Below are 20,213 nucleotides of genomic sequence, written 5' to 3'. Positions count from 1 at the left end.
ATCGACACACAGGATCTCGTTTCCTCTACCAATCACTTGCCAGAGGCCTGATTCCTTTGTCGGACTGTCATTTCAATGAACAAAGTAAAAAATGTATGATTGCAAGCATTAATCGTGTGTAAGAGGCAATGCTCATAAATGTAGTCAGGATACCTCTGAAAGTGAATAATTCCTACACAAAACCTGTATTCATGACATTAGACTTGTTACAAAGGACTGGGTTCATTACCAATTATGACCGTTTCATGTCACACCCCGCCCTTATGATTTATTCCTACTGTGCTTTCTGTCAGTGTGGAGAAGGAGGTGGGCGGAATGGAGATGGCCCATGAGGGCATGATATGGAGCCTGGCATGGCACCCGCTCGGGCACATCCTCTGCTCGGGATCCAACGACCACACCAGGTAAGCTTACAAGTTGCATACAGTGCATACGGAAAGTATTCAGTCCCCTTGACGTTTTCCACGTTTTGTTACATTAGAGCCTTATTATAAAATTGATTAAATACAACATTTTTCCTCAATCTACACACAAAACCCCATAATGACAAAGCGAAAACAGGTTTTTATACATTTCTGCAAATGTATTAAAAATAGTAAATAGATACCTTATTTACATTAGTATTCAGACCCTTTGCTATGAGACTTGAAATTTGAGCTCAGGTGCATCCTGTTTCAATTGATCATCCTTGAGATGTTTGATAAGACATGATTTGTCTATATAACACCTGTCACACCTGTCTATATAAGGTCCCACAGTTGACAGTGCATGTCAGGGCAAAAACCAAGCCATGTGGACGAAGGAATTGTCCGTAGAGCCCCGAGACAGGATTTTGTCGAGGCACAGATCTGGGGAAGGGTACCAAAACATGTCTGCAGCATTGAAGGTCCCCAAGAACACAATGGCCTCCATCATTCTTCAATGGAAGAAGTTTGGAACCACCAGACTCTACCTAGAGCAGGCCGCCCAGGCCAAACTGAGCAGTTGGGGGAGAAGGGCCTTGGACAGGGAGGTGACCAAGAACCCAATGGTTATTGTGACAAAGCTCCAGAGTGGAGATGGGAGAACCTTCCAGAAGGACAACCATCTCTGCAGCACTCCAACAATCATGCCTTTATGGTAGAGTGGCCAGACAGAAGCCACTCCTCAAACATTTGCCAAAAGGCACCTAAAGGACTCTCAGACAATGAGAGACAAGATTCTCTGTTCAGATGAAACCAAGATTGAACTCTTTGGCCTGAATGCCAAGCGTCACGTCTGGAGGAAACCTGGCACCATCCCTACGTGAAGCATGGTGGTGGCAGCATCATGGTGTTGGGATGTTTTTCAGCGGTAGGGACTGGGAGACTAGTAAGGATCGAGGGAATGAGGAACCGAGCAAAGTACAGAGAGATCCTTGATGAAAACCTGCTCCAGAGCACTCAGGACTTCAGACTGTGGCGAAGGTTCACCTTCCAACAGGACAATGACCCTCAGCACACAGCCAAGACAACGCAGGAGTGGCTTAGGGACAAGTCTCTGAATGTCCTTGAGAAGCCCAGTTAGACCCCGGACTTGAACCCAATCGAACATCTCTGGAGAGACCAAAAATATCTGTGCAGCGACGCTCCCCATCAAACTTGACACAGTTTGAGAGGATCTGCAGAGAAGAATGGGAGAAACTCCCCAAATACAGGTGTGCCAAGCTTGTAGCGTCTTACCCAAGAAGATTCAAGCATGAAATCGTTGCCAAAGGTGCTAAAACAAATTACTGAGTAAAGGGTCTGAATACTTACGTTAAAGTGATATTTCAGCTTTTTATTTTAAATACATTTGATAAAATTTCTAAACTTTCTAAACTTTTTGCTTTGTGATTTTGTAGTATTGTATGTAGATTGAGGGGGGAAAAAACAATGTAATACATTTTTGAGTAAGGCTGTAACATAATAAAGTATGGAAAACTCAAGGGGTCTGAATACTTTCCGAATGCACTGTATACACAAGACCTAGAGAATCACAACAATTGGGCGTACACTAACTCTCCACCCATACCAGAGTGTATACTGAACAAAAATATCAACGCAACAAATGGTGTGACCACCATTTGCCTCATGAGGCGCGACACATCGCCTTGGCATACAGTTGATCAGGCTGTTGATTTTGGAATGTTGTCCAACTCCACTTCAATGGCTGTGCGAAGTTGCTGGATATTGGCGAGAACTGGAACACACTGTCGTACATGTCGATCCAAAACATTCTCAATGGGTGACATGTCTGAGTCTGGAAGCCATGGAATAACTAGGAAATGTTCAGCTTCCAGGAATTGTGTACAGATCTTTGCATCATTATCATGCTGAAAAATTAGGTGATGCCGGCAAATGAATGGCATTACAATGGGCCTCAGGATCTCATCACGTTATTTTTGTGCATTCAAATTGCCATTGACAAAATGCAATTGTGTTTGTTGTATGTAGCTTATGTCTGCCCATACCATAACCCCACCGCCACCACAACGTTGACATCAGAAAACCGCTCGCTCACATGACGCCATACACTTGGTCTGCGGTTATGAGGCTGGTTGGACATACTGCGAAATTCTCAAAATGACGTTGGAGGAGGCTTATAGTCGAGAAATGAACATTCAATTATCTGGCAACAGCTCCGGTGGACATTCCTACAGTCAGCAGGCCAATTGTACGGGCCCTCAACTTGTTGTTTGTTTGACAAAACTGCACATTTTAGAGTGGCCTTTTATTGTCCCCAGCACAAGGTGCACCTGTCTAAGGATCATGCTGTTTAATCAGCTTCTTTATATGCCACACCTGTCAGGTGGATGGATTACCCTTGTTAAAGAGAAATGCTCACCAACAGGGATGTAAACATTTGTGCACAACATTTTAGAGGAACAAGCTTTTTGTGAATATGGAACATTTCCCTGGATTTTCTATTTCAGCTCATGAAACATGGGACCAACACTTGTTGCGTTTTATATTTTTGTTCAGTGTAGACAGGGAAGCAAGACTAAATGGAATTGTTCATAAGGTTGAAAGATGAGGGTGTAACAATAAACTGATATAGATCGGAATCCGGTTCAAATGTTTAAGATACGAGCACGTTGGTCCGTGGGACTCTTAACTGATCCAAATGTGGCATGTATCGGTCAGAAAAACTATTAACTTTACAAACCACCGGTTCACTAATGTTTTTTACTCGCATTACTTTCTTTTCCCCTTCCAAAAATTATTTGAGTCTTTTCTGACTGAACTGGGGCGCCCTTTCCTATGTGTAACTGTGTATGACAGTAATGGATCTACAAGTCATCTTGCATGCCGAGCCACCCCCAATAGCTGTCATTATCCTTTGTAACATTTCTACGCGCGGTGCACAGCTTCCCGCACTGTCCAGCGAGAGGTAGGCCTTCATTTAGAATGGAAAACTCATGTCTTAATGCAACAAATGTTAGTGCATCGAATCTCAACTAATCATTTTGAACTTAAACGTATCGTTCCTGTATCATATCGGAGCCGACATGGTTCTTGAATTGTCTTGTCTTGCACACCCCCATTGATAGACCTTTCTCCCATATTTCTATTGTCCCATGGTTTGCTAAAGGCTCTGTTGGTAGGTTTTGGGTTTGATTTCCACATTGGCCGCATACTGAATGTGTTGCGAGAGTGGCAGATAGCCTAGGCTTAGAGCGTGGGGCCATTAACCTAAAGGTCTCTAGTTCAAAATCACGAGCCGACCAGGTGAAAAATTGTCTGTGCCCTTGTGCAAGGCACTTAATCCTAATTGCTCCAGGGTCGCCGTTGATAATGGCAAACCCTGCCCGGACCCCACTCTCCAAGGGTGTCTCAGGGTAGTTGGGATATGCAAAAAACACATTTCCAATTCACACATGAGTATAATACACACCTGTGAAATAGGACAAATTATTGTTATTTTGGATGTCTGTTCTGGTGTGCTTTGAAGTGTTTCCTGCGTGATTTATATCCCTTTCAGTAAATTCTGGACGAGGAATCGGCCAGGGGACAAGATGAGGGACAGATACAATCTGAATTTGTTACCTGGGATGTCAGAGGATGGAGTGGAATACGGTATGATGTGTAGGAATATTTTGTGCGAGGTGTAAGTATGTATGCTGTGTGTGTGTGTGTGTGTGTGTGTGTTTTGAATTTGTCTGTGTATAGAGCCCCACAGTGGATGTGTCATAACAGGGAAATTGTTCCAATCTTTTTTCCACAATTCATTTTTCCCGTAGGGAATTTTAGAATCACTTAAAATAAGGAATGTGTTTAGTGTAGGCTTACCATGGCATAATGTTTTGATAACCATGTAAATCTCTAGGACAAGGTGACTTTCATCAATATGTTCGGCTCTATTTACAAAATGCTAATTAGCATCAAAGTAGACAACATGCAAGACTACAAATCCCTGCAAGCTCCTGCACGTCGTCTCTAGCAGACAGCTTTGCTAACAGTTATTGTGTCAATTTAAAACTTGCACAAGACAGTTCACAGAATTGTCAATTGAATTAAATTTCACCAGTTTATTTATTACAATTTCGCTAACATTAGATAGTTAATCCAGACATTCTTACCTTTGCCTCGATTCGGCAGTCAAATGCCTGATCAACATGGCATTTGTAGTTCTTTGATGGCCACATTAGCAGCTAATTAGCGTTTGATTTTTTGGGGGTAAATACAGGCGAATATATTGGTAACTCACCTTGTCCTAGAGAGATTTACACGGTTATCAAAACGTCACGCCAGGGTAAGCCTACACGTAACACAGCCCTTATTTTTAAGTGTTTCTAAAATCCCCTATGGGAAAAATGTATGGTGGGAAAATTATTGGAACAATTTCCTTGTTTGACCGCTAGGTTTTATGGATATTATGACTCATACTGTGGTACTCGATTACTGGGCTGCACAACTGTGTTCACTAAGCAATAGACAGCAGATTATCCTTGTGCATGGATGATTATCTAAGCCATAAATGTTACACCTTTATGATCTAAAATAGATTCACTACTTCGGGTCCAAGGCGTGGAAAACAGAAACGGACAATCCAATGATTCTCAATTCCATTTGTGTTTGGGAGAATTCATATAAATTCATGAGGTGAAAAGAACCAATATCGCCAGGCACCCCTATTTGGAATAACCCCACCTTACCTCTAGTGTTTAGTGACAACACCTTTCAGTCCTGGCACCAAAGTGGCATCATGACTTTTGAACATGTACTATGATGGATCTCTACTGTCATTCAATCAATTACAAGAAAGAGTTGGCTTATCCAAGGCTGATTTCTTTAAGTACAATCGCTTCAACAGAATCTGGATGAACTGAAGGCATCTAGCATAGAAACAATCCTGAGAGAAGCTGCTACGCCAAAGAAGTTGATTGCCAAGTTATATCAAGGGTTGATTGAAACTCTACCTGATGGTTCAGAACCTAGAAGGAAACAATGGAAAACTGAGGAGAACCATTCGTCACAGATATGTGAAAATGCTCATACCTGCTCATAAGACATAAACTACTGCAATTTAAGATCATTCACAGGACATTTCATGCACTCCTGCCAGAATGCATGTAATGCACCCAGAAATGTCACATCTCTGTTGGAGATGCAAAAAGGAACTCTTATTGCATGGTCATTTTGGGATAATGTACAGTATTGTGCTATCATTTCATTTTTGTCTAGAAGGTTTTGTAATCTAGGTCTTATTGCTGCAAAGAAATGTATAGCTATCAATTGGAAAGCCTTGTATTCACCCTCAGTAACAAACTGAAGGACTGAACTATCTAGTTAAATACAGAAATATTTGGCAGAATTTGGAGGACACATGTTGATCACCTTAAAGAATGTTTTCTATAGTGGGTGTTTGAAGTCATGTAGAAAAAAATGTTTTTAACGTGTCCGGTCAAGGTTACATGGTGTCACCATTTGACTTGTTGTTCTGGGTCTGTTTGTTTTCCAGATGACATGGAGCCAAACAGCTTAGCTGCCATTCCTGGCATGGGGATCCCCGATCAGCTCAAAGCTGCCATGGAACAAGAGGCAAGCGGTGAGGACACACACGTACACACATTCACACTTCTCAAACAATTCTTTGTCTCGTCTAAGTCAAAGAGATGGTTTTGGGGGGGGGGGGTTAAGGTTTAGTTTTGTAGTTGAATTAGCTCTAATAAAGTTGCAGCAATGGGCTGTGACTTCCACGGTCTATACAGTTCCAGCAAGGTTGGCGTGGTAGATTGGTGGACTATGGGTAACGTTGTTTGATTTTCTCAAGATAAAGAGACTGCAGCCGAGGAGGAGATGAGCATCCCAGGTCTGGATTGGGGGATTGAGGAGATTTTACAGAAAGACCAGAAGAAAGTGCCACAGAAGAAGGTCCCCTACGCCAAACCCATCCCTGCCCAATTCCAACAGGTAACTTAGTCTTGATTCAGTTTTGTATACAAGAAGCAAGAAAAACGAAGCAAGACGGGTCTGTTGTGAGTAAATTTGAGTATTTGCTCCGTGAAATTTCTCACTCTTTCTCACTTCCTTTGTCTCCTCCCCCTTTCCTTCCTTCAGGCCTGGGCAGATAATAAGGTGCCTCTCGTGCCACCGGGAGGAGAGAAGAAAGAAAGGATGGATGAGAAGAAAATGGATGGGAAGACCAACACCAACCCGATGATGCTAGAGGTGAGAGGTCCTCTTTGAAACAACAAAAATGTGACAAAAATGTGTAACATGAATGAGCGATTGCAAGAGAAATGCATTTTAGGTCAATGGTCAACAAACCTAGCCCTGCAGTGCAGCTACAGGCATTTGTTTCAGATTAAAAGGATAGTTCATGCGAAATCTATATTTGGGCCTTAACTTGAGTTGTTTCTGAAGGCCCATGGTGACAAAATCCACAATAATCCATTATTTACTTCTGGCTAGCGTTGTCAGATTTCATGAACGGAAACGGCCGGACCTATGTTAGCAAAGCTGCACTACAAGCCGAAACTCCCTAAAAAACACTTCAAACTAAGTTTGGCAGTTGGAGGTAGCAGGGATTTTTTTAACGTGCATACTGCTGAAATAATTGCTGGAATTTGGTTACTCAGAACTGGAACTATGTCCTCACGTAGCCACAGCACAGAGCATCTGTATGCATCTTCCAGTGATGACGTCATCCCCTGTGGCAGGCTCTTAGACCTGTATTGCTTTCCAGATGTGAACAAAACTGACCTGTGAACATAAGAAGTATCAGAGCATTAAAAAATGAATTTTATTGCAAAAATAACATTCTCGTGGGAAAGAAAACAGGTTCTTGCGAGTATCGACGCTAGTGTTTTTGAGGACGTTCCAGCTCGGCTGTTTCCATTCATGAAATCTGACGAAAATAATAGATTATTAGAAATAAATAATAGAGTAGATTATTATGGATTATTTCAACATGGGCCTTCAGACAGACACAACTGAAGGGAAGTGTAATTTTACTCAGATATAGATTTAACGTGAACTATCCCTTTAAACTATACGCTGAATCAGGTATGATAGGCTGAATCATTTTCCCCAGCAAATGAAGATGGACCGTATGAATCAGATGGATGGGAACATGCCTCCCCCGGGAGGTCCACAAGGACCCATGCCACCTTTCCCTGGTCAGGGAGGAACCATGCCCCCACCTCCTCAGGGCTTCCCCCAGTCCATGCCCCCTCAGCAGATGCCCCACAACATGGGGCCCCCCATGGGCCCTGGCGTCAATCAGGCTCCGTTCATGCGTCCGGGCCAGATGGGCCCCCCTCCAGGGTCCCAGCACCACCAGGGGCCTCCTCAGGGCATGATGGGTCCCCCTGACCTCCATGGGCCCCAAGGCATGCAGAGGCACCCCGGCCCCCACAGAAACATGGGCCCCCAGGGGCCTCACGGCATGCCTCCCGGACCCAGAGGGATGCAGGGCCCCCCCGGAAACATGCAGGGCCCCCCACCAGGAGGAATGATGGGGCCCCCTCGAGGCCAGGGGCCTCCACCACAGGGGGGCATGATGCCCCCTCAGGGGAATATGATGGGCCCACAGGGACCCATGCAGGGCGGGGTGGGGATGGGGCCTCCCATGCAGAACCCTCCCAGGACACACGGCAACATGCCAAGCATGGGGGGCATGCATGGGATGGGCAACATGCAGGGGCCACCCCCAGGTGGGATGCACGGGCCCCCACCGGGTAACATGCAAGGACCCCCCGGGAACATGCAGGGCCCCTCTGGAAACATGCAAGGACCCCCAGGCAATATGCAGGGCCCACCAGGCAACATGCAGGGGCCTCCATCCTACATGCAGCACCAGGTGAGATTGTCAAACTAGCTGTAAAACAAAATAAATGTCAGAAATATGAAGGTATGCTAATTTCATAAGAATGTGGCAAGAGCTTTTGTTGAATCTAAAGAGGTAAATGTTAATCTGGGGAAATTGTAGCAACATTGTCTTGTTGGTTAGCCAACTTGCTAGCTACATTGAGTTCAAATTCAATATTTAAGCAGTAGGGCTGTTTGTGTGCAATATGAAATGATCCAAGATGGTTCAATTCAATGCTTATTGAAACGCCCCTTTGTGTTGTTTACAAAAAGTCTAAAATCCTAAAAACAACACTTCACACAGGTGGGACAAAACACTGGCCCCATGATGCATGGGATGGGACAGCAAGGACCCAATGGCAAAGGTAGGTGAACACAAATTCTCATGAGTCTAAGATAAAATCAACGTTTTTTGGTCGCTTACACAGATTTGCAGATGTTATAGCAGTTGCAGCGAAATGCTTGTGTTTCTATCTCCAACAGTGCAGTAATACCTAGCAGTAAAAAATAAACTATATACACATAATCCAGAAAAAAAATCTGAAATGAAGAAATATCAGAACGAGCAATGTCAGAAACCGGAATATAAATACACTACATGGCCAAAAGTATTTGAACAACCCTTGAAATGAATGGATTCGGCTATTTCAGCCACACCCGTTGCTGACAGGTTTATAAAATCGAGTGCACAGCCATGCAATCTCCATTGATAAACATTGGCAGTAGGATGGCCCGTACTGAAGAGCTCAGTGACATTCAACGTGGCAGCGTCATAGGATGCCACCAGTCAGTTTGTCAAATTTCTGCCCTGCTAGAGCTGCCCGGGTCAACTGTAAGTGCTGTTATTGTGAAGTGGAAACGTTTAGGAGCAACAACGTCTCAGCCGTGAAGTGGCCTAGTCACACAAGCTCACAGAACGGGAACACCGTGTGCTGTAGCGCGTAAAAATTGTCTCTCCTCAGTTGCAACACTCACTACCAATTTCCAAACTGCCTCTGGAAGCAACATCAGCACAAGAACTGTTCTTTGTGAGCTTCATAAAATGGAGCCATGGCCGAGCAGCTGCACACAAGCCTAAGATCACGATGCACAATGCCAAGCGTTGGCTCTGGAGCAGTGGAAATGCGTTTTCTGGAGTGATGAATCACCTGGGTTTGGCAGATATCTGGGTTTGGCAGATATCAGGAGAACGCTACCTGCCCCAATGCATAGTGCCAACTGTAAAGTTTGTTGGTGGAGGAATAATGGTCTGCGGGTGTTTTTTCATGGTTCGAGCTAGGCCCCTTAGTTCCAGTGAAGGGAAATTAGCATGCAATGACAGTTTGGGGAAGGCCCTTTCCTTTTTCAGCATGACAATGCCCCCTTGAAAAAAGTGAGATCCATACAGAAATGGTTTGTTGAGATCTGTGTGGAAGAACTTGAATGGCCTGCACAGAGCCCTGACCTCAACTCCATCAAACACCTTTGGGGATGAATTGGAATGCTGACTGCGAGCCAGGCCTAATTGCCCAACATCAGTGCCCAACCTCTCTAATGGTCTTGTGGCTGAATGGAAGCACGTCCCCGCAGCAATGTTCCAACAACTAGTGGAAAGCTTTCCCAGAAGAGTGGAGGCAGAAGTATGTGGCGTGTGTATTTTATGTATGTGTGTGTGTGTATGTATATATACACTACCGTTCAAAAGTTTGGGGTCACTTAGAAATGTAATTTTCTTTTTTTTGTCCATTAAAATAACATCAAATTGATCAGAAACACAGTGTAGACATTGTTAATGTTGTAAATGACTATTGTAGCTGGAAACAACGCTGTGTACTACTCCCTTCACAGAACAGCGCAAACTGGCTCTAACCAGAATAGAAAGAGTGGGAGGCCCCGGTGCACAACAGAGCAAGAGGACAAGTATATTGGAGTGTCTAGTTTGAGAAACAGACGCCTCACAAGTCCTCAACTGGCAGCTTCATTAAATAGTAGCCGCAAAACACCAGTCTCAACGTCAACAGTGAAGAGGCGACTCCAGGATGCTGGACTTCTAGGCAGGTTTCCCATGCTTGTTCAATGAACCATAAACAATTAATGAACATGCACCTGTGGAACGGTCGTTAAGACACTAACAGCTTACAGACGGTAGGCAATTAAGGTCACAGTTATGAAAACTTAGGACACTAAAGAGGCATTTCTACTGACTGAAAAACACCAAAAGAAAGACGCCCGAGTCCCTGCTCATCTGCGTGAATGTGCCTTAGGCATGCTGCAAGGAGGCATGAGGACCGCAGATGTGGCCAGGGCAATAAATTGCAATAGACGCCTAAGACAGCGCTACAGGACGGACAGCTGATCGTCCTCGCAGTGGCAGACCACGTGTAACAACACCTGCACAGGATCGGTACATCCGAACATCACACCTGCGGGACAGGTACAGGATGGCAACAACAACTGCCCAAGTTACACCAGAAACGCACAATCCCTCCATCAGTGCTCAGACTGTCCGCAATAGGCTGAGAGAGGCTGGACTGAGGGCTTGTAGGCCTGTTGTAAGGCAGGTCCTCACCAGACATCACCGGCAACAACATCGCCTATGGGCACAAACTCACCGTCGCCTATGGGCACAAACCCACCGTCGCTGGACCAGACAGGACTGGCAAAAAGTGCTCTTCACTGACGAGTCGCGGTTTTGTCTCACCAGGGGTGATGGTCGGATTTGAATTTATCGTCAAACGAATGAGCATTACACCGAGGCCTGTACTCTGAAGCGGGATCGATTTGGAAGTGGAGGGTCAGTCATGGTCTGGGGCAGTGTGTCACATCATCGGACTGAGCTTGTTGTCATTGCAGGCAATCTCAACGCTGTGCGTTACAGGGAAGACATCCTCCTCCCTCATGTGGTACCCTTCCTGCAGGCTCATCCTGACATGACCCTCCAGCATGACAATGCCACCAGCCATACTGCTCGTTCTGTGCGCGATTTCCTGCAAGACAGGAATGTCAGTGTTCTGCCATGGCCAGCGAAGACCCCGGATCTCAATCCCATTGAGCACGTCTGGGACCTTTTGGATCGGAGGGTGAGGGCTAGGGCCATTCCCCCCAGAAATGTCCGGGAACTTGCAGGTGCCTTGGTGGAAGAGTGGGGTAACATCTCACAGCAAGAACTGGCAAATCTGGTGCAGTCCATGAGGAGGAGATGCATTGCAGTACTTAATGTAGCTGGTGGCCACGCCAGATACTGACTGTCACTTTTGATTTTGCCCCCCCCCTTTGTTCAGGGACACATCATTCAATTTCTGTTAGTCACATGTCTGTGGAACTATTTCAGTTTGTCTCAGTTGTTGATTCTTATGTTAATAGAAATATTTACACATGTTAAGTTTGCTGAAAATAACAGGGAGAGGACAGTGAGAGGACGTTTCTTTTTTTTGCAGAGTTTACATATAATGGTGCGTAAAGGCAGCATATGAAAATTAAAAATGTGTACAGCAGTAGTTATAGAGGATGAGGCATGACTAAAATACAGTATATACATGTAAAGTGGATAAAACGGTATGTAAACATTACTGAAGTAACCAAGGACGATGACTTTTCAAACACATACTGTAGTAAAAAATACAGTTGATACTTACTGGCATAAACACTTGGGGCCGGTTTCCCAGACACAGATTAAGCCTAGTCCTGGACTAAAAAGCATTCTCAATGGCGTTTCTCCATTGAAAGAGCTTTATGTTTTGTCTGACTTACATTTCAGTATGTGCCCTCTGTTTTGATGTCTCCGATTCTCCCAAGGAGATACCCGAGGGCCTCCTAACCACCACATGGGTCCTCCACCTGGGGGCCAGGGGCAGGGCGGCCCTGGGGGCCCTGACCAGGGCTCTGGTTCTTACTGGGGAGACTCTCAGCAGGGGCGCCGATCCAACGACTTCAATGAAGGTGGCCAGGACTTCCACGGACGGGGGGAGGAGAGCTGGAGGAGAGGGTCCAGCCAGGAATACCAGGGAGGCCACAGAGGAGGAGGGGGAGGAGGAGGGCAAGGGGGAGGAGGGGGGAATGGGGGAAACTGGGGCTCTTCTGAGGAAAGATTCCCCCGTGATGGGGGAGAGTTCCGAGGCCGCAGGGACGACAGGTGAGCTTACCTTGCTTTTCGGTTGTGACCTTTAACCTCGCGTCTGTCTTTACTTAACGTCTGTGCCGCCACCTCTACCGGCTCTCTAACCTACATCTTTATACTTACTTAAAATCTCACCTTTGCTCTCATAGTGTTTACCTGTACCTCTACACCTTAAATCTCACCTCTCACTTACTTTTTCATCATTCTCATCTTAACCCCAACCTTCGTCTTTCAAACCTACCTTTGCTCTGACCCTTAACTTACTATATTAGTGGATCTATAGGTTGCTTCTGCCTCGGGTTGCTCAAACTATCGGCTTATGTGCGTGTGTGCATGTCAGGTTTGGTGGTTATGTGAGTCCAGGAGAGGAGTTTGACCAGAGGCAGAGAGACAGACTGCCTCCACCAAGGCATGGCCAGGACTCAGACGACACGTGGGTCTAACTTTCCTACTAACTCACTGACTAACTTGCCTACCAGCTCGCCACCTAGCTTTCCTACTAACTCACAAACTGTCCTAACTGGCAACCTAGCCTTCCTACAAACTCGTCTACAAACCCGCAGACCAACTTTCCTACTAACTACGTTACTGTCAAAATACACTGTGAAAGCTAGAACACAGAAATTATGCATACCAAGGCCAGGATTCAATCCAAGTCACATTATAGAGCAGCGCATTATAGCAGACTTTTAAAGGTAATTTACACTTGAGCCGACATGTGCATAGTTCACCCTGAATGCAATCTCTGCAAACGTCTGGGGAAAATGAATTTAAAAGGCGCATTGTCGGCTGTCTAGTGCACTGCTTTTTAACGCACGTTGGATTGCCCAAGTTATCTTCTTAGTGGATGTTTCCTCTAAAAACAGAAGCTGAGATTCTGTTTTGAATCATGTATTTGGACTGGCAGTTGCAGTATCACATATCACACTGCTGAGAGTAAGCACAATCGTATGTGATTTGTTTTATAGCCTTTACTTAGTGTCCTGAAATGTGAACCTCTCCTTTTTTCGAAAGAAAGGGTAAAGCATGGACAGTGGAGCGTGGATGTTTCAACGGGCGTTCTGTATCTCCACTCAAACGGCGTCTCTTTTCTGTGCAGGTACAGAGGGGTTGGACAGGGTCGCCCTGGGGGGAGGGGGTTCCCTGATGAGTTTGGTGGGCCGGAAGAGAACTTTGACACCTCAAATGAGATGGCCGGAGGTTGGGACAACGGTGGGAGGGGGAGACCCCCCCGAGGAGGGGGCCCACCCAGAGGAGGAGGTGAGACCAGCTGAGTTTGTGTTGTCTGTCCCTCTTTTATGATCTGTCTCTGTCCTCATCTAGTTCTCTCTCTACCTCTTTCTCGTCTGTCTGTATCTGTCCATCAATCTATGGGTCCTATCTTTCATTCATCCCTCGGTTGTTACCTCAGGAGGTGGTGGAGGTGGACGCCAGGGCTTGCTCCCCACCCCTGATGAGTTCCCCCCACACTATGAGGGAGGCAGAAGTCAGGAGGCCTGGGAGGGCGGGCAAGATCAAGGTAAAGGGGCTGTCTTATCGAACCAGGGTTGCGTGGCAGGCCAACAGCTCCCAACGCTAGCCATAAGGAAATAATAGCATAGTAGGCTAACCCTTACAGAAATCATGGCTAGCAGCCAGTCTCACTCCAAGTGAAGTACAGGTTCAAGGTAGTGAAAGGACTAGTCAATGTATATGGCAGCCCCAGAGGATTTTTAGTGCGACACTACTAAGGAATTCATTTTTTAGGGGTTCATTTTGACAGCTCAGCGCCAGGTTATGAAATAAATAGTGCCACAAGTAGTGTGAGTAATAGTGTCCGTTTTATCCACATCTCCCCCATGTTGACCCTGTTGGGAAATTACTGTGTTCATGTAATTGCGTGTGTGTGCTTTTGTGTGTGCCTGTGTGCTCCCAGGTCACGAGGCTTACAGAGAAGGCCAGCGCTCCGAGCACGGCCCGCCGCACGACAGCCCGTCCCCTGCCAGCCGTGAGCGCTCCTCCTCCCTGCAGGGCATGGACATGGCCTCGCTGCCCCCACGCAAACGCCCGTGGCACGACGGCCCGGGCACCGGAGACCAAGACTCCCCGGGAGCAGGGGTAGAGGACAGGACAACAGGTATACAGGGGAGAGGGGTTAGGGGGGTATTTGTGTGACAATGACTGATGCTAAGGCTGTCATGTATCCATTACTTGTCATGTCATGGAGACTTTGAACTACTAGCCTAGCCCACCATGTCTCTTTATTTCTCTTACAGTATACAGTGCATTCGGAAAGTATTCAGACCCCTTGACATTTTCCACATTATGTTATGCACATTCATCTTCTGTACATCTATCACTTCAGGGTTTAATTGCTCAATTGTAATTATTTCGCCACTATGGCCTATTTATTGCCTTACCTCCCTAATCTTACCTCATTTGCACATACTGTATATAGACTTTTTCTATTGTGTTATTGACTGTATGTTTGTTTATGTCGCACTGCTTTGCTTTATCTTGGCCAGGTCGCAGTTGTAAATGAGAACTTGTTCTCAACTGGCCTACCTAGTTAAATAAAGGTGAAATAAAAAAACAAAAATGTTACAGCCTTATTCTAAAATGGATTAACTAAAGAAAAATCTACACACAATACCTCATAATGAAAGCTTTTTAGAAATGTATAAAAAATAAAATAATTATCTTATTTACATAAGTATTCAGACCCTTTGCTATGAGACTTGAAATTGAGCTCAGGTGCATCCTGTTTCCATTGATCATCCTTGAGATGTTTCCACAACTTGATTGGAGTCCACCTGTGGTAAATTCAATTGATTGGACATGATTTGGAAAGGCACACACCTGTCTATATAAGGTCCCACAGTTAACAGTGCATGTCAGAGCAAAAACCAAGCCATGAAGTCGAAGGAAATGTCTAAAGAGCTCCGAGACCGGATTGTGTCGAGGTACAGATCTGGGGAAGGGTACCAACAAATGTCTGCAGCATTGAAGGTCCCCAAGAACACAGTGGCCTCCATCATTCTTAAATGGAAGAAATTCGGGACTTCCTAGAGCTGTCCACCTGGCCAAACTGAGCAATTGGACAGGAGGTGACCAAGAACCCGATGGTGACAGAGAGCTCGATTTCTTCTGTGGAGATGGGAGAACCTTCTAGAAGGACAACCATCTCTGCAGCACTCCACCAATCAGGCATTTATGGTAGTGGCCAGGCGGAAGCCACTCCTCCAGTAAAAGGCACATGACAGCCCACTTGGAGTCCGCCTAAAGTAACCTAAAGGACTCTGACCATGAGAAACAACATTCTCTGGTCTGATGAAACCAAGATTGAACTCTTTTGCCTGAATGCCAAGTGTCACGCCTGGAGGATACCTGGCACCATCCCTACGATGAAGCATCATGCTATGGGCATGTTTTTCAGCGGCAGGGACTGGGAGACTAGTCAGGAGCAAGGAAAAGATTAACGGAGCAAAGTACAGAGAGATACTTGATGAAAAACTGCTCCAGAGCGCTCAGGACCTCAGACTAGGGTGAAGGTTCACCTTCCAACAGGACAACAACCCTAAGCACACAGCCAAGACAACGCAGGAGTGGCTTTGGGACAAGTCTCTGAATGTCCTTGAGTGGTCCAGCCAGAGCCCGGACTTGAACCCAATCTAACACCTTTGGAGAGACCTGAAAATAGCTCTGTAGCGATGCTCCCCATCCAACCTGACAGAGCTTGAGAGGATCTGCAGAGAATGAGAGAAACTCCCCAAATACAGGTCGCCAAGCTTGTAGCGTCATACCCAAGACTCGAAGCTGTAATCACTGCCAAAGGTGCTTCAACAAAGTACTGAGTAAAGGGTCTGAATACCTATGTATATTTCAGTTTAGTTTTGCAAAAATGTATAACCTGTTTTTGCTTTATCATTATGGTGTATTGTGTGTAGATTGAGGGGTATAAAGAAGAAGAACATTTTTTTTTTAGAATAAGACTAACGTAACAAAATGTGGAAAAAGTCAAGGGGTCTGAATACTTTCTGAATGCACTGTATTGAGACTTCTATAATCTGTCTTTGCATGTCATTCTTTGTTGGTATTAGGGTTAAGTGGTTTTATGTCCTAATTTGAAATGGAACGGAGTCCAACCCTAGTCTTTTCCCTCTGCTCTCTCCAGGCCGACCGCCCCAGAGAGAGGAAGGCGGCTACGGCCCCTCGACCCGCGGCGGCAGAGGGGGCTGGAGGGGGGCGCCCCGCGGGGCCCCCAGGGGAGGAGGGCGTGGCCGGTAGGACTGAAGGAACAACTCACTACCAATCCACCTACCTGCTCCCCACCAAACCTCCACTCTCTTACCTCCCCATCCCCTTTTCCCTCCTATTCACCCCCCCCCCCCCTGCAAAGAGGACAGGGACCAAAAAGAGATACACAACCACTACCGCCACCTCCTGTCCCCCAGATCAGTGGATCATCTCTGGGCTCAGACTACACCTCTTCAGGCCTGCTTGTAAGGCTGGAGGATGGATTGTTTACTGTGTGTATAGGGGCCTCGTGGAGTGGGAAAGGGCCTTTATTGCTGTATGTGTCGAAAGCCTCAGGTCTCTCACTACGGGATGGACGAGTTGCTATCTTTACATTTGGATCCTTTAGACGACAGATTCCGCCCTATGGCTCTTTGCCATACTCATCCTGATTGGTCGCTGCAGGTGTTGTCTAGTGGCCTGATTGGACACGACAAGCTGAAGCAATCACTGATTGGTCAAGGTTTCTATTCCAAGTTCAGACATGGGCCACATAACAGAATGGTTTTTGTCAGTGTGGTTTGAACAAAGCATTGCAAGAAACCTGGGGTTTATTCAGGAGGGTGCAACGTTTAGAACATTGCAGACAGGCATTGGTAGGATTCCTCATTCTGCATGAGAAAGAATTGTCTGTTCTCAACATATTTCTGTCTTAATGTTTTGTAATGCTGCACCCTCCTGAATAAACCCCTGGACACACTTCATGTGATAATGTGAACTGCCCATAGTTTCTCTTTTCTACATGTACTGTATCAACCACGCATAATTGAAAGAGTCCAGGATTTTACGCAGTTGGACACATTGAACTTTGCCGATAGGAATACAATGTACAGATCAGACAACTTTTGTTTGTTTTGGGGAGAATAGAGAACCATGTCCACTCTGTACATTACATTTATATCTGAAAATGTTCAGAGGCTGTTGCGCCACACTGAAAATGCCCACCGTTTCAAGATTCATTATTCCAGGAGAGGATTTGGTCCTCGGCTATAAGTTGCATCCCAAATGGCACCCTATTCCCTATATAGTGCACTACTTTTTAACACGGCCCATATGGGGTATGGTCAAAAGTAGTGCACTATATAGGGAATAGGGTGCCATTTGGGATGCTCAGCAGTCCTGTTTGTCACTGGTAGTTAACAAACAGAACAGGGCGTTGAATGTGTTATTCCCCCCAAGTCCTCGGCTCCATTAATTTAAGTTCATTTTTAAATGTCCAATAATGGAGAGAAGAAGAATCACTGTCTCATCGCCGGGCTCCCCTGAATATCGAGGCGGCCTTCCTCTCTTTCTAAATGTACAGTTTGTCATGAGATTGTCATATTGCTTTTGTCCATTTTTTTGTATGAGACTATAATAGAAATGTGTGCAAAATGTCACCCTCGTTTCTGGTCTTTCATTCTTTGTGCAATGACAGTGTGGGGAGGTGGAGGAAGAGTGTGTACTTGTACACCCTTAGCCTGGTCCTAGATCGGTCTTGCCATCTCCCTGGTTTGGAGTGGCAATGACCATAGAAGTCAAGACATTAAACACATCTGGGACCAGGCTAGTAGTATACACTGGTGTTCCGTAGACTTCAGCAGGTCACGTAGTGCCCACGTCATCACATTAACTGTTAATTCAGACACCATTGCAATGACTCGTAAGCATATTGCCAATCTAAAGGGCTATATTAAATCAGAACTTCATACATAGCCTTTTTGGATACTCTCAATAAGTGATTACCTAAAAAGGAGGAAGTCAGGATGCATTATCTGACATGTTTGGATTAGTAAAACCTCAAGGAAAGACAGGAAATATGCATTTGAAATTAGCCAGACCTGAATACAGACTTTCAAATAGCCTACGGTTTTAGAAATACGCTTGATTTAGCACTTTTGGTCCTGCACCAAGTATTTCATCCACTCTAGGCCAATAATCTATCCCTTGGTTCAGGATAGAGAAGACATTCCATGATAAGATTGTACATTTTATTAGTTGGGGAAAAAAAGACATGAGGCTTCATAGTTCTCTGCTGGTCTGTTCCATTTGAGTCTTATTCTGATATTACTGGGCATGTTGGTCCATCAGAAGTAAATTACAAGAGAAAACAAGGAATTAACACCATTGTCATGGGCCACATTATGACTTGGTTTTGCTAGTGCACTCTAAGCTAGTCATTCAGTCCTATTCACAACAGAGGGCAAAAGTCCGTTCGGATTAATTGAAGTGGTGGTTAAATTGGCATCGTTTTACCCGTGACAGTCCTTTTGATAGCAGACACTGCCATCCCTCCCATGAATCGAATTCCTGCGCTACCGCCCGGCAGCAAAGAGACGATGTACCCAACGATTACGGCAACCTGGACAATGGCTCCGATGGCGGTGAGTATGGTGCTGTGAAGGCTGAGCGCTGCATAAAGTGTACATCCAATAGAGCACAGATACACCAACGCGCTGGGAGTCGGCCTCGCTATGAGCTTACTGGGTCCCCGCAGTATCGCTGCTCCCAGAATCGCGAAAAGAGAGCCGAGCGACCAGAGAAGGGCAAATTTGCGCGCATACAACAGCAACAAGGGTGCGTACAGGGCGGACAGTCCAAAGCACAACGCTGAGAACCCAATACACACTCCGAAAGCGACCAGTCGTTGCGAGCGACTCATTCCCGGAAGACATGGGTCTGGCTCCGTAGACCACGGCCAGGAATAGCCGCTGCCCAACCCTTGGCCTGTCGAACCTCCGCCGCGACTGCTGGAGCCAGAGAACGGGCTCGACCAGCTACCGAACCAGCTCCCAGCTACTGAAGTGGATTCGATATCTATGGTCGTACTTGAGCTGGACTGAGATATCGTCTTGGCACCACCTTTAGACTGAGCCAGATATTCTTGAAGACTTCGATTTAATTCCGCCATAACTTCTCGTCGACATGTATGTTGACAAATTTCCTTTATGTGCGACTAGTATTCTGCCTGCAGCACAAATGATGACGTCACGTTAGTATGACGAGACCTTACGTTTACATTGTGGATAACGCATTCAAAATATTACATTTTAATCAATGTCAATTTGTATTGTGCTTATATTCAAATACAAAAAGGAATTTACGAAAACAATTCGAATTATGCTTCAGAAACCACACTTTTTTTCACTATAGTTGTAGTCCTAAATCCCGGAAATGAGTTAGCTCTGGTTCGTTCAGCCATCCCTATTGGGAAAGAATAGGGTTTTGCGATACACACTGAACATAAGTTTAACACAGGCTTAGGATATCCTATGCGTTTTTTCTGACATAAAAGTCAGTTAACATGACCTTAATGAATTATGAAGCCTTTGTGATTAGTTTTATTTTATTATTACATACATTCGTCAAAATTCACAATAAGTGACGTTGGCTGATGAATATGATGCCATAGAACAAAACGTGTAAGATATCCTAAGCCTGTTATTACCACAGAACTTATTTTCGGTGTTTATCCAAAACACATACAAAAACGCCATTCATTTCCCTCATAGAGAGACACAGCGTGCACACATTTTGCGTAATCACGTTGC

At 45.4% G+C, this 20,213-nt stretch overlaps 2 protein-coding genes across 2 annotated transcripts in view; one reads left to right on the top strand and one right to left on the bottom strand.

Moving 5' to 3' along the window:
• wdr33 (WD repeat domain 33) overlaps positions 1 to 18,062 on the top strand; it is a 41,327-nt gene extending 23,265 nt beyond the window's left edge. Inside the window, exons 11-23 of the mRNA XM_039004457.1 lie at positions 294 to 404; positions 3,982 to 4,076; positions 5,962 to 6,048; positions 6,274 to 6,413; positions 6,561 to 6,671; positions 7,537 to 8,304; positions 8,617 to 8,677; positions 12,087 to 12,324; positions 12,749 to 12,841; positions 13,508 to 13,668; positions 13,820 to 13,927; positions 14,324 to 14,524; positions 16,562 to 18,062. Coding sequence (XP_038860385.1) covers positions 294 to 404; positions 3,982 to 4,076; positions 5,962 to 6,048; positions 6,274 to 6,413; positions 6,561 to 6,671; positions 7,537 to 8,304; positions 8,617 to 8,677; positions 12,087 to 12,324; positions 12,749 to 12,841; positions 13,508 to 13,668; positions 13,820 to 13,927; positions 14,324 to 14,524; positions 16,562 to 16,674 — 2,287 coding nt within the window. The 3' untranslated portion in view covers positions 16,675 to 18,062. The remainder of the gene's footprint in view (positions 1 to 293; positions 405 to 3,981; positions 4,077 to 5,961; positions 6,049 to 6,273; positions 6,414 to 6,560; positions 6,672 to 7,536; positions 8,305 to 8,616; positions 8,678 to 12,086; positions 12,325 to 12,748; positions 12,842 to 13,507; positions 13,669 to 13,819; positions 13,928 to 14,323; positions 14,525 to 16,561) is intronic.
• A 572-nt stretch (positions 18,063 to 18,634) lies between these two features.
• Positions 18,635 to 19,642, bottom strand: sft2d3 (SFT2 domain containing 3). Its single transcript, XM_039003626.1, has one exon. It carries the CDS (start codon positions 19,571 to 19,573, stop codon positions 18,899 to 18,901), a length of 675 nt encoding a protein of 224 aa, XP_038859554.1. The 5' UTR covers positions 19,574 to 19,642; the 3' UTR covers positions 18,635 to 18,898.
• Between the last annotated feature and the right edge of the window lie 571 nt (positions 19,643 to 20,213).

Source organism: Salvelinus namaycush, chromosome 11 (genome assembly GCF_016432855.1).
Source record: "Salvelinus namaycush isolate Seneca chromosome 11, SaNama_1.0, whole genome shotgun sequence".
Classification (NCBI taxonomy): domain Eukaryota; kingdom Metazoa; phylum Chordata; class Actinopteri; order Salmoniformes; family Salmonidae; genus Salvelinus; species Salvelinus namaycush.
Note: the sequence above shows the minus strand (reverse complement) of the source record. Positions and strands in the feature narration are given on the sequence as shown.